At 47.1% G+C, this 13,202-nt stretch overlaps 1 protein-coding gene across 1 annotated transcript in view; it reads left to right on the forward strand.

Annotated features, from left to right (window-relative positions):
- LOC149331575 (uncharacterized) overlaps nt 1–6,104 on the forward strand; it is a 41,397-nt gene extending 35,293 nt beyond the window's left edge. Inside the window, exons 13-14 of the mRNA XM_089557374.1 lie at nt 3,438–3,554; nt 5,952–6,104. Coding sequence (XP_089413500.1) covers nt 3,438–3,554; nt 5,952–6,104 — 270 coding nt within the window. The remainder of the gene's footprint in view (nt 1–3,437; nt 3,555–5,951) is intronic.
- The last annotated feature ends 7,098 nt before the right edge of the window (nt 6,105–13,202 follow it).

Here is a 13,202-nt window from a genome sequence, read left to right on the forward strand (position 1 = left end):
CATTTAGGACAGCGTGTAATAGTGCTGCAAAATCTAGGCTAGATGCTTCTTTACCGGACTAAATCTCGTAAAGTATCTCTGGTACGCTGAAAAGTTGCCATGTTAACATAACCGCCGGTGTCGTGTACGTGACTCAGATAATCAGAATTGTAAAGATAAAGGCGTTCGGCAACGCCAAAGCCGACGCACAGCCCGAGACCACACCACGAACTCTTGAAAGCCCCGACCCTGTTCTACCTGGCCTTCCCAAAGACTTTCAACGAATAAAGCCTGTTTTAGCTTGGTGGTTGCGGGATTACATCTTAAAGCTGCGCAACACGATCGTCATTACCACCATACCATGCTACTGTCTTCATGCCACTGTCTACCCCTTAGCAATGCTTACTGCAGCAGCTGGCTGCGGCTCCCTTCCGGTCGCGGATCCCTTCTCGCGGCCCTTATATCTTCTTCCCGGCAAATGGCAGGGTTACATCCAGCCTTTCCCCTCCGTCGTCCTCTGCAACACTCTAGGGCAACTTCTGGCACCTTTCTTTGCCTTCACGTACTCCTTGCACTCCTACTGATGCTGTCCCCTGGACGTCTTCGCCCGCTAAATCGACGCTAATCGTACACAGCCGGAAAAGATCCAGCTTCTGCCTCTTCTAGACTAGATTAGTTCCTCAAGACTTTTGACAAAACTATTTGGGCCGCGCATTGGCGTTTATTCATAGTATCAACACCGGCACCCGTCCGCCGTTGCGCGAAAGACCCTAACGGGTCACGGCAGCCCAGCGTCAGGTCTCTGACGAACAGGCTTACCACATGCAGCGTGGCGTCATTCAACCATCGCACTGTGCGTAGCCCTCCACTATGGTATTTGTCCCTGAGAAGGACGGTTCTTTCTGGTTTTGCGTTCACGACTGTCGTCTCAGATAAATCACTCGCAGAGACTCGACGGTTTGCAATGAGCTGAATGCTATCTTTAGGCGTACGAACGGGTACTGGGAAGTCGCTTTGGCTGACGCTGACCCCTCTGACAGGTTTTGGAACGCCTGTCGAGCTCTACGAAGTCAATGGCATGAACCTCGGACCATGAATGCCCCTGCCTCTTTTGCGCACATGATGGGCACCATATTGTGCCGCCTCACATGAAAACCTACTTGCGCTACGTGGACAATATTTGCTTTCTCTCCTGACTTTGAGACGCACCTCGCCCGCTTGCGACATGCGTTGAGATGTCTGGCAGCAGCTGGGCTCAACTCAGAAGAAGTCTTGCTTCGCTTGCCGCCAATTCGCGGTTGTATATTATGTCTAAGGACTGTATGCTACCTGTCCCAGCCAGCAAACCTTCGTGCTGTCGCTGAGTTCCCGAAACCCTCCACGATGCAGGAACTTAGTTTCACCATGCTATGCTCCTATTTGCGACGTTTTATCCGCAATTTCATTTCAGTCGTCCCCCCTCTGACTACCCTTTTTCACAACAACAGCAGCCACTGCGGCTGGAGTCCTCGCTGTGACGATGCGTTCAGCAAATTGCGCCGTCTCCTTGCCTCCCCGTCCATAATATGCCAATTTGGTGCCAATGTTCGAACTGAAATCCACACACATGGCAGTGGCGTTAGTATGGTGCTGTTATTAAGAAGCGTAAACCCGGGTTTGTTGATTTGATTTTTTATTTGAGTTTGGGGGGGGGGGGGGGGGGGGGTTAACGTCCCAATGCGACTCAGGCTATGTGGGACGCCCTAGTGAAGGGGTCTGAAAATTTCGACCGCCTGGGGTTCGGCTGCTGGCCCGAAAGACGCGGGTTCGATCCCGGCCGCGGCAGCTGAATTTCGATTGAGGCGAAATTCTAGAGGCCCGGGTTTGTAAAGTATGTTGCTCCGTGCTTGGCAGGTACCAGGACCCTACAACGTCCTTGAGCGCTCTGCTCTCGTTACCAACATCGTCGAGCCCGTAACGGCCTCTCCCGATCACCGACGACGTGGACGCGAGACTGTCGTCGGGTCTCGATTGAAGCAAGCACTACTGCCCAGGCATCTTGACGAACTCCTAAATCACCACGATGGCTCAGCAGAACAGCAGCTAGATACGAAAGCGGTAACTGTTAGTGCCCGGTCCTGTGCTTGCGTGTTCTGCAATACCTTCCCAACCGAGCTTCTACCATTAAAGCCCGTTATATAATATTTTTTTCTTCCTCTAAATCTCATAAACAGAATCAACTGTTCGTTTAAGCTCGGTCGGTCCTTGTCACTGCCGTGAGGCGTCGTGGTGGACGTTAATGCGAGAGAAGCTATGCATTTGCAGTAGCCGCTTTAGAGACACGGAAAGCAGGGCGTGGTGCCGGTGATTTTGTGAAGGGAGGGGTCCTCACACCTCATCTGCCGATAGTGCTTCTTACATGTGGTGGAATGCCAAGTTTTGAAACTCGTGTTGACTCCCTTGCGATTTTCTTGCTTGCTATCCGGCTGTGAATCTTTCTTTTTTTTTTTGGCTCTTCTTGGGGCCCAGTTTCTCTCCTTGTTTTACATCGTTCACCGAAGATATCAGCGATTAAAAATGATGCTCCTCTTCGCCCCTCTCAATTCGTACACGCCGACGCTTAAAGAAAAAAAACGGGCCGCGAGTGCAGCCCTCCACGTCTCATCGCACCCACGCTCCCTGGGCGTGCCCAATAATTAGGCTCATCCAGACAGCCCACTGACGTGTCGCCTTGATCGCTTGCGACTTAGTGCTTCAAATTGTTTGCAAATTATGGGCTCCGCGCAGAGCTTTTAAATTCGACTCGAGTACCCCCAAGACAGCCTGTGCACATATGTTGCGCTGGGATGCGGCCATCGAAATCATTTCAGGGTCCCTTTAAAGAACCGCTGGCTCCCCCGAGGAATCCTTTCGGCATTGTGTCCGACTGTTATGGTTAATCGCTGGACCATTAGAAGAAAGTGGGACAGAAAGCGACGTTGTTTAACTCTGCGCCACCTAACTTTTTAAGTCAGAATCCAATTGTTAGGAATATTGAGTTAATGTGATGCAATTAGGGTGAAAAATATTTTGTAGTTTGCCACGGTGGCAGTTTAGATTGAGCACATAGCAAGGCTCTGTAATGTATTTATTTCTGCAGTGCGTGTCGTTTTCTTAATGCACTTTCGTTGTGGCCCAGTTGTCGGGTCAAAATGACAGATTTGACCATGTTCCGCTTTTGCTGGCATTTTCATATTTACAAAGAGCGATGCCTAGAAAATAGCGAGAAAAGTGTGTAATATTGGTCTGCAGCTGCTTGCAAACAGCAAAAGATGAAGGCAATGATTTGCAAATTTGCGTGGCGTTTTGCCCCACTGTTTCAAATATGCCATGGTGGCGTACATAATTTGGTCACGTTTCGTAGCCCTGTTGGAGTCTGCACGCTGTGCCGTAGAAAGCACAGAGGACATCATTACTCGTTTGTCACCGACTATTTCTAGGTTTGCAGAAATCGGGCCTTCTACTACAGGATAGCAGGCGGCCTGAACATTGGCCGAACTAATGAAACTGACCACCTCATCTACCTCTGGGATAGCAAAGACACCATGCAATTTAAAGTAAGTTCACAATTAACCGGCTTTCACTAATTTGTTTTCAAACAAAACAGCAAAATGATCATGCATGTAAGAGAAAGTAATGAAAGTATGTGGAAAATCAAAAATGCAGCGGAAGCGATTAACGATCCCATAGCCCAAAAAACAGGGGAAGAAAGCTACTGCAATCACCCATAATATGGAAGAGACTACTACTGTATCAAAATAAAGACTGACAGGAATCGTAAAAGACAAAGCAGGAATCGATGCTAAGTGCGCAGTTAAAAGGGGATACACTTAGGAACAAAAGATCCCTAAAATGAAAGTGCATGTGAGCCTAATTCTAACACGATTAATGCTTTGTCAGGTGTTTATACGGAGTCAAAATTGAAACAAGGCGCAAATCCAAAGGTCATGTCATATAACGCTTCCACAATCAAGGGAAGATGCATTTCTTGCCCTGCTTCCAACGTGGATGTGTTTCATAGAGTATCTAGCGTCTAAGCGTCGGGTCATGCGAGGAGGAAAATAAAGGCGCAGCATGGAACACTTAATGCAAAATGTTTCGCGTTAAGAACGAAATAAAGGACTGATTTAATCGGCCGTTTACGTAAGCGAAATCGAATTACAATGCGGAGCCACGCTGACGTGTTAAGGAATTTGCCGCTGTGGTGGCTCAGCGGTTATGGTGCTCGGCTGCTGACCCGAAAGACGCGGGTTCGATCCCGGCCGCGGCGGCTGGAATTTCTTTGGAGGAGAAATTCTAGAGGCCCGTGTACTGTGCGATGTCAGTGCACGTTAAAGAACCCCAGGTGGTCGAAATTTCCGGAGCCCTTCACTACGGCGTCTCTCATCGCCTTAGTCGCTTTGGGACGTTAAACCCCATAAACCAACCAACCTAAGGAATTTGTTCTCAGGCAGGGTAACACAATCTCGCCAGTGCTATTCACCGCCTGTTTACAGGAAGTATTTCAAGGCCTGGATCGGTAATAGTTGGGAATAAGAGTTAATGAAGAATACCTAAGTAATCTGCGAGTCCCTGATGACATTCCCTTGCTAAGTCACTCAGGAGGTGAACTTCAAAGCATGACGAATGTGTTCGACAGGCAGAGCAGGACGATGGGTCTAAAAATTAATATGGAGGAAGCCGAAGTAATGTTCAATAATCTAGCAAGGAACACCAGTTCGCAATTGGTGCGAGGTGCTGGAAGTGGTAAGGGAATAAGTCTACTTAGGGCAGGTAGTGACGGCTCATCTGGATCATGAGAGGGAATTAACTAAAGGATAAGAATGGGGTGGAGCGCATTTGGCAAGTTCTCTCAGATCATGCATGTCAGTTTGCCGATATCCCTCAAGAGGAAAGTCTACAACAGCTGTATCTTATTGCTATTCACCTATGGGGCAGAAGCGTGGAGGCTAACAAAGAGGGTTCAGCTCAAGTTAAAGACAACGCAGCGAGCTAAGGAAAGAAAAATGATAGGTGTAACGTTAACAGACCGGAAGTGGGCAGAGTGGGTGAGGGCACAAACGCGTGTTAATGACATCCTAGTCGAAATCAATAGGAAGAAATGAGCCTGGGCAGGGCATGTAATGCGAAGGTAAGATAACCGCTGGTCCTTAAGGGTAACTAAGTGGATTAGACGAGAACGCAAGCGTAGCGGTGGTGGCAGAGAGTTAGATGGGCGGATGAGACTGAGAAGTGCAGGGATACGGTGGCCGCCGCTGGCGAAGGACAAGGTTAATTGGATAGACATGGAAGAGGCCTTTGCTCTGCGGTGGGTGTAATCAGGCTGATGATGATAATGATTTGGTATGTATTAATTCGAAGGGGCTTAAAACTGTGAAAGGAATATCATTTGTTGACGGACCAATAGCAGATAAGTAATCTAGCAGAGCTTTTTGCTGGGCTAGTTGGTCCATTCTGACATACGTGAAAGAGCGCGAAAGTAGAGACCCGAAGGCGAAACGGAAAGAGGACAGGAAAGAGCGCAGATAAGTAATTTGTTTACTTTAGTGGGTGCCTTCAGTTGGTGGCGACGCAGGTAACCACGTGTCTTTGACGCCTATGCATATATACCATTAAATAGGCAGACAGATAAAGCGTAAACATTATCGAATATATACGTGAATTACGAGAAATGCGAGCTGATATATGGTTGCTCTCGGAATATCTTTCCATCTTGCCGCAGTCCATTTTTTTGTGATGAGTAGTTCGGCTTCCCTGTACCTATTGAGAATAGCAAAATTCCTGCCTTGAGAGTGGCTTGCACGTTCTGCACCATTATAATTTTTTAGTACAAACGTGATTATTCTCTTTTGAATGTTTTTTGTTAATTTACGCGTGTGAGCTGAGATGTACACCCCATTGTCACTTGTTTTCCGTAACGTGTAATCTGAGCATTTCGCCGATTGTCCTCGCAGCTCGATAAAATGAACCAAAGCGCCCACCTGCGGGCTAACATGGTGTGGCTGGTGAACAACGTGCACCTGGGAGACTACACGAATTCTTGCGAGACCGACCCGTTCTTGCGGCTCAGGATTATCAGGAACGACCTGTTCCACATCCCTGACTGACCAAGCCACGCCGATCGCCCCCGATACTGCGGGAGGGCAAGCCGCCCTCCCCATCACTGTGGAGGAGGGAATTCCTGCACATAACCGCCTGCGATGTTAAAGAGAATTAACGTTTTCTTTGTGTGTGTGCCACACCCACGGCGTGTGCTCAGCTGTGTTTTCAGTGCTGCTTCAACAGATGAGGCTATTATAGGTACCCGAATTGAAAGCACATTTTCACCTAACAAAATATAGCACAGCAGCATGTCAGTCAGATATAAAACCATAATCGCTTTTGAAATTGCTCCAGTGTCACAGCTGCCAGAAGACCGCGGTTAGGCCTTTTTACGTTAGAGGAAATTTTGATGAAGATGTTAGGCTTAGCTGTATACTTTGCAGCACCTTCAATTTTTTCTCTCCGTCAATATGCGCCAGTATCTGCGCTGGTTTTCAGGAGCCTCACTGGAGCATTAGCTCCCCTGAGGCTTAAGTGGTAGGTTTGGGGGGGGGGGGGGGGGGGGGGGCTTTTGTTTTGTAAGGAAATGACCATTCGCGATTCCGCATCTCTGTCACAAATTATGCGGCTGCAGCATTAATTTTGGCATTATAGCTTACAGTAAAGCGCGATTATGTTCTCTCAACGGTGCAGTACCGCGGTGATTATAATGTAGAGTTGGTGGCCAGTCTCTCTACAACAGGTGGACGCAAGCAACTTCTGGTCAAGTAGCCCTGCCCCGTGAAAAATAAGACCAATTTCATGGGAATAAATGTTCGTTCTCCGTAATGTAACATATTTGAATACCGCTCGTTTTTCAACGCCTAATATAGTACTCCAAACTGCACCAAAACGTTTACTCATTTTGTCCCACTTTTATGTTTTTGAAATGCTTTAAATAAATGGCGGAACGTTGAACTTCACGCTTAATACCAGTACATGATATTGTTATCGGGTCCCGTTCGCATCTCCCACTCAATTACCTCGTTTCGAATTTGGGTAATCAAAATTAATAATTTACGCATCAGCGCATGCCTGTAAGACGCTTCGCAGAGTCAAAGCGCACTACGCATTCACCAGATCCACTACTCTGCTTGAACCAGAGAACTCTGTCCCAATCTCTTGGCAACTTGTTTCTCATGGCTTCACATGAATCGGGCGCTAAAGCTGGAGTGAAATGGGAATGAACAGGTACCCCTTCGGTCCTATGCAGAACCATGAATGCCGACATTGTGATAGGCGTAAGCTCCACGGAGTTGCAGGATAATGACGATTGTATCGCAGCGCCACCGTCCGCCTACAACACCAAGGTCTTTTACGAAGAACCGACGAAAACGACGTCTAAGAGATACCCGGACTTGGTAAGAAATCAGTGATGCTCAGCTAATCGCTGTAACTTTGGCCACCGCTGAACGCATTCATTGTGTGTTTTATCAGTCACGATCCTCGCGTGACCACGACCATGACTTCACAAGATCTTTATCTCCGAGAACATTAAAGGTCTCACGTGTTTTCATTAAACAGGCGATCAGCATGCAATAAAGAAGATCAAAGAAAAGCCTTACTTCAAAAAAAATTATTTCAAGCTTTACACCTTGGGGTTAACCGAGACTCGGTTCCAGTGATATCATACAGTATGGCGACAAAACATTCATAATTATCCAGACAGCCAGACGTCGAGTTTACCTACCCTCTTAATTAAATTTATGCGAAATATTTAACCCAAAATAAACTGAAACGTATGCTTAGTTGTGATTGTAATATATATATATATATATATATATATATATATATATATATATATATATATATATATCTAAACGTATCAACATCTCAGCACCATTTAGAAACAATTTCGCACTAGCATGGCTTCAGCAGTGTAATCCAATCAGCAACACACATCGCGCCTAACTCAACAACGTTACATGATCTTTTTATTAAGAACCTAAATCCAAATTATAATATAGAGGGTTTTATAGTTCATTTATCATTGACCATTCGCTTATTTCTTTGCTTAAAAAATCGAAATTTGGTTCAAATACTTAATCAAAATGCCACCGGAGAAGTTTCGCGGTGTAATAATCGACACATCTTGGGATATTATGTACCACTCAGACTTATGACGAGGCATAGGAAAGGTTTGTAGCTTTATTTAATGGAGTTTAAAATGAACCCTTTCCTTTGATGTCAGAAAGAAAAATAACAGGAAAACATTGAATAACAAAGCACACCATTAAAAGATAAGAATGAACGCTATTCTTTTGAAAAGTTCTTGACCGTGTGCAAACAGGCAGATTGCGAAACCGTTGGACTACACACAAAAACTATTTGCTACATAATGCGATACGCAATTGCCTGTTCAGTTTGTTCCTGACTGATCGTGATATTAAAGATGATGGAGAAAAATGAACGAAACTTTGAAACGGCCCTGTAGACATCAAAACACTAATGAAATAATTTTAAACAAAAAACCTATTCGTAGTTACCTCCTTGCAGAAACCTTTGTGTCAACATGGCCAGCAGTTCTTACCACCGATGCTACAAGCGGGGTCGCCAAGAACTTAAATAGTTTGTACCTTAACCCAACAAGTGAAGTAGCAGGCGACTTTCACTTAATTAAGCAATATTACGTCATGCTGCTTAGACGGCATACAAATTTCTTAAATACTCGCTTGACTCAATTTCGCCAGCATTTATAACTCGGCTCTTCTTACGGGAAATTTCCCTATAAAGATGCAAGTATTCGAAGGGAGTGTGCTTTTTAAAGGGCGAGCCCGAACACAACTTCTCGAACTACCACCTGATTTCTATTTTGTACGTATTTTCCAAAGGCTATGAAAATATTGTGACGAAGACGAAGCTGGCAGTGGCGCGGGACGGAGCGCCCGCGCTAGGCCAGCGGCCATTAAATCATCTCATAGCCATGGTTCACCACGTCTCATTCTTCGGCTGGCCGCCACGTAACATTTGGTGGAGGTGCTGGGGTCCCTTCATCGCCATCCTGGTCACGGAGCTTCGGCGTCCTGGGCCTGCCGTGGACGTCGGCCGTGAGTACCTGGTCAGCGCCGCACGGCCGTGCCCCAGCCCGCCCGACCTGAACCGACCTCGACGCTCACCCCAGCCCCGTCCCCCGCCCGGACCACACTACACGACGACCCAAGACCCGACGGACCCAAGACCCCACCGACCCAAGACCCCACTGACCCAAACGTGAAGACACCGTCCCCCTGCCTCTGCCGTTCGGTGCGTCCAGAGACCTCGGCCGTCAGCTCCTGGCACCCTACGGCCCGGATGCTTCGTGGACCAGGACTCACTCTCATCTTTCTCATCGTGGCGGCCAGAACTGCACCATCTTCTACATATTGTTCGATCCTTCGCTCAAGACCATCGCCATTTCGCCGTCTGTTCGTCACCGATCGGGACGATCGCTCGGAGGCCCCGGGTAGTGTGACGAAGACGAAGCTGGCAGTGGCGCGGGACGGAGCGCCCGCGCTAGGCCAGCGGCCATTAAATCATCTCATAGCCATGGTTCACCACGTCTCATTCTTCGGCTGGCCGCCACGTAACAATATGATACATCATAGAATTCGCTATAAAATGTAATCTAATAAACTCTAATCAATACACTACACTTTGGTGATCTTAGCCAAAAAGCCGAGACGCGGGTTCGATCCCGGCCGCGGCGGCTGAATCTCGATGGAGGCGAAATTCTTGAGGCCCGTGTGCTGTGCGATGTCAGTGCACGTTAATGAACCCCAGGTGGTCGAAATTTCCGGAGCCCTTCACTACGGCGTCTCTCATAGCCTGAGTCGCTATGGGACGTCAAACCCGAACAAACCAAACCAACCTAATCAATATGGCTTTCGCAAAGGAAGATTCACTAAACTAGCGCTTTTAACTGAAAAAAAAAACAATCATTCTCAAGGTCTTTGAATAAAACGAGCTTTTACCTGATTTATTTAAGGTCTTATATTGGCTCGTATTTTGACTTGCACATTACCACACAATGTTGCTAAATAAACTGGAATTTTACGGAATACAAGGCGTACTCCTAGAACTCACAACTTTCGATTTGCTTACACTCGAAGACAATTAGCCGCAGCGCTAACACAAAACCTTATTATTAACCCTTTCCGGCCCAGTGATTCCAATCAGAATCATTAAAGTTAGAGGCCACCAGTTTTGAATTAGGCAAGAAACAACGACCGTTCTTGCAATAGTTCGGACATTTAGCACTTCACCGACATGTTCTAGCGGTCTTTCACCTGTCCGGCATATGCAAGTAGGTTAGAAAGGGGTATAAAAACTGCGTACACTTTGATGTTGCCACCGACGGGCGCCACTCCCTTTATTGCATCGTGTAAAATAAAACCATTTATTTTTTCCTCTAATGACGTGGAAAGGTTCAAGTAAGCTTGAGGTTACTGCTTGGTAATAAATTCTTTCGGTAAAACACTTAAAAGCGCTAGAATATTACGCACAAAATAATGATTAAATTGTAATCGCTAGGGCCTGGAGGCCCTATTGAGGAACAAGTAAGGCTGTCATATTTGAGTCACCTGCCACTACTTGCGTCATGTAAAACTGCTTCTTGCACAGTCTGTATGCAATAATAAACGTTCTTTCCTCCATGAAGATGTCAACACAATGCGCAAGCACCCCTCATGTCGAAGGCTTTCGTCAGATGCAAAGATAAGACGGCTCTGGTGTCCTTAGCCGGGATATTGGGGACCAGAATGTGTCATTTGAGCTGCAACATGACGTCCTGCGTAGACATAGATTGGGTCTGGAGCCTACCATGGTTGCCGGTAGAAGCTCGTTTCCCTCTATGTGCTTTGAGAGCCTGTTTAGCACTACATATTCAAGTAGCTTCCCTACACAGGATGTCAGAGAGATTGGACTAAGGTGTTCTAAGCTGAGCTGTTTGCCCGGTTTTGGAATGAGGATCATTTTCGCTATTTTTCACGACTTCGGTATTGTGCCGCTTTTCCAGCACTTGTTCATATAGCAGGTGAGTGCTTCTATGAAGTCCTCATCTAGGTTTCTCGAAGTCTTATTTGGGATTCTGTCTAGTCCTGCTGCTGATGAAGTTTTTAGTTCCATAGCCGCAGCTCTGACTTACGCTACAGTTAGGTCCCCGTCTATCTCGTCCTTTTTGCTGCCTTTGTACTCTGGTAGAGTTCTGCACGGGTGTTGGTGGACGTACATATTTTTTACGTGTGCGAGTAACTCTGCATCGGTTCCTTCATACCGTTGTGAGATGATGGTCAGTGAAGAACTCAGAAATGGTCTGGCAAGCACTATGGCAATGCAAAAGTCTATCCTAGCAGACAGCCAGGCGCCTCGTCCCAGTGAAATGAGCGCGACGCCTGCGTTGTCAGAGACCAACTCCATAAATGAAAGTCCCAGGAACATACTCCGTGCCCCTAAGCCATGCTAGCGGGGTTACAGGCTATCAACCCGGGCAAAAGAGCATGCAACTACGTTAAAGACTTCCTCTCAAACAGGCAAGCGATCGTCAATGTGGGAGACTTAGCTACAGACACGATAGAACTAGATAGCAGGGGTACCTCGCAAGGGGCAGCACTATGACCGCTCCTATTCAATTTAGCCTTGCTAGAGATCCCACAACGACTAAAACAGGTACCAAACCTATACCGCAGCATGTACGCAGACGACCTTAAGCTATGGATAAAGAAAGGCAGTGACGCAGAGGTAGAAACGTTATAAGTAGGGACCAACATAGTAACCGAAGTTGCTAAAAAAGCCGGACTGGCCTGCTCTCCTTCCAAATCCGAGCTGCTCATCATCCCCCCCCTCCCCCTGGGCAGGGAAAGTCATCAAAACATCAAACTCAGGATAGACAACCTTGACATAACAACGGCCAAAGAAGTCAGGATCTTGGGAAGGCGACTGCAAAGCAATAGGCAAAACTCTACCTTCATCAGAAATATGTCTAACTACGTTGACCAAACAGCTAGGCTTATCAAGAGGGTCACCAGCAAAAACAAAGGACTGAAAGAAAAAAACGATAAGGTTAGTGCAAGCCTTTGTGCTCAGCCGCATAGGCTACGCACTCCCATATCTCAGACTCACGCAAAAGGAAAGAAATAGGATAGACGCTCTGATACGCAGGGCATAATAGACGGCCTTGAGACTACCACCTAACACCCCAACAGCTAGGCTCATGGGTCTAGGCGTAATAAATACGGCGGAAGAACTTAATAGGCGCAGTTGACAGGGCAGATAACACAACTCTCCGAAACTGCTGCCGGCAGAAAAATTCCAGAAGTTGTCAACGTAAAATGCAGGCAAAATTCACCTCAAATAATGGATCTCCTAGTGCGCCTAGGATCCTAGTGCTTGTAAGGATCGTTCCCTTATGGGCTGATGAAAACATACCTCCTGCCCCTTCTAAATAGATGTTTTCACCACCCCCACCACCCGTTCTTGCTGCCTTCTCTAAGGGCACGGTTCCGGTGCTCATTCATAGTGAGACAATTTTGGTGCCTTTTTTTTTAATTTGTAGTTTCTCCCGCGATATGCATTTTATAAATAGGTTTTTTTTTTTGCAAAGGAAAAGGTGCAGCGCATGTCTAATTTCACCATTTGACACCTTAATATCGCTTTGAGACCCAAAATTAAATAATAGAGAAGCTGTCGCGTGGAGGTGGCTACAAACTAATACATTTATGAACCCGCTATGGGCGTACCACGTGTACCCAGACCTGCGGTCTTATGATAGATGCACACACTGTAGGGTGAAAGGGAGCCTCGACCACATCTTTTTGGAGTGCCCAAATTCTCCCGGGGTGGGCAAAAATATTGACAGTACAGAAACCTGAGAGGCTCTGCTAAGAAGCCCGGACCCTGAACTCCAGCGCACCACCATCCATCTAGCGGAAGAGGCCGCTACCATTCAAGGACTGCCAGCCAGCCTCTGACCGTCCATGCTCAATGTTGGATAGAGGGTTCGGAGCCGCCGCTAGCTACTGCTGCTGCTGCTTGACAGCGGTTCCGTCGAGCAGCAGCAGCAGCTAGCAGCGACACGCAACCCCCTTAACACCTGGTTGGAAGCGATGTGATGAACCGAGTGACATGGTGCTGCATCTGCGGGTGAGTGT

This window comes from Amblyomma mixtum, chromosome 8, assembly GCF_055824585.1.
Source record: "Amblyomma mixtum isolate Tamu chromosome 8, ASM5582458v1, whole genome shotgun sequence".
Lineage (NCBI taxonomy): Eukaryota > Metazoa > Arthropoda > Arachnida > Ixodida > Ixodidae > Amblyomma > Amblyomma mixtum.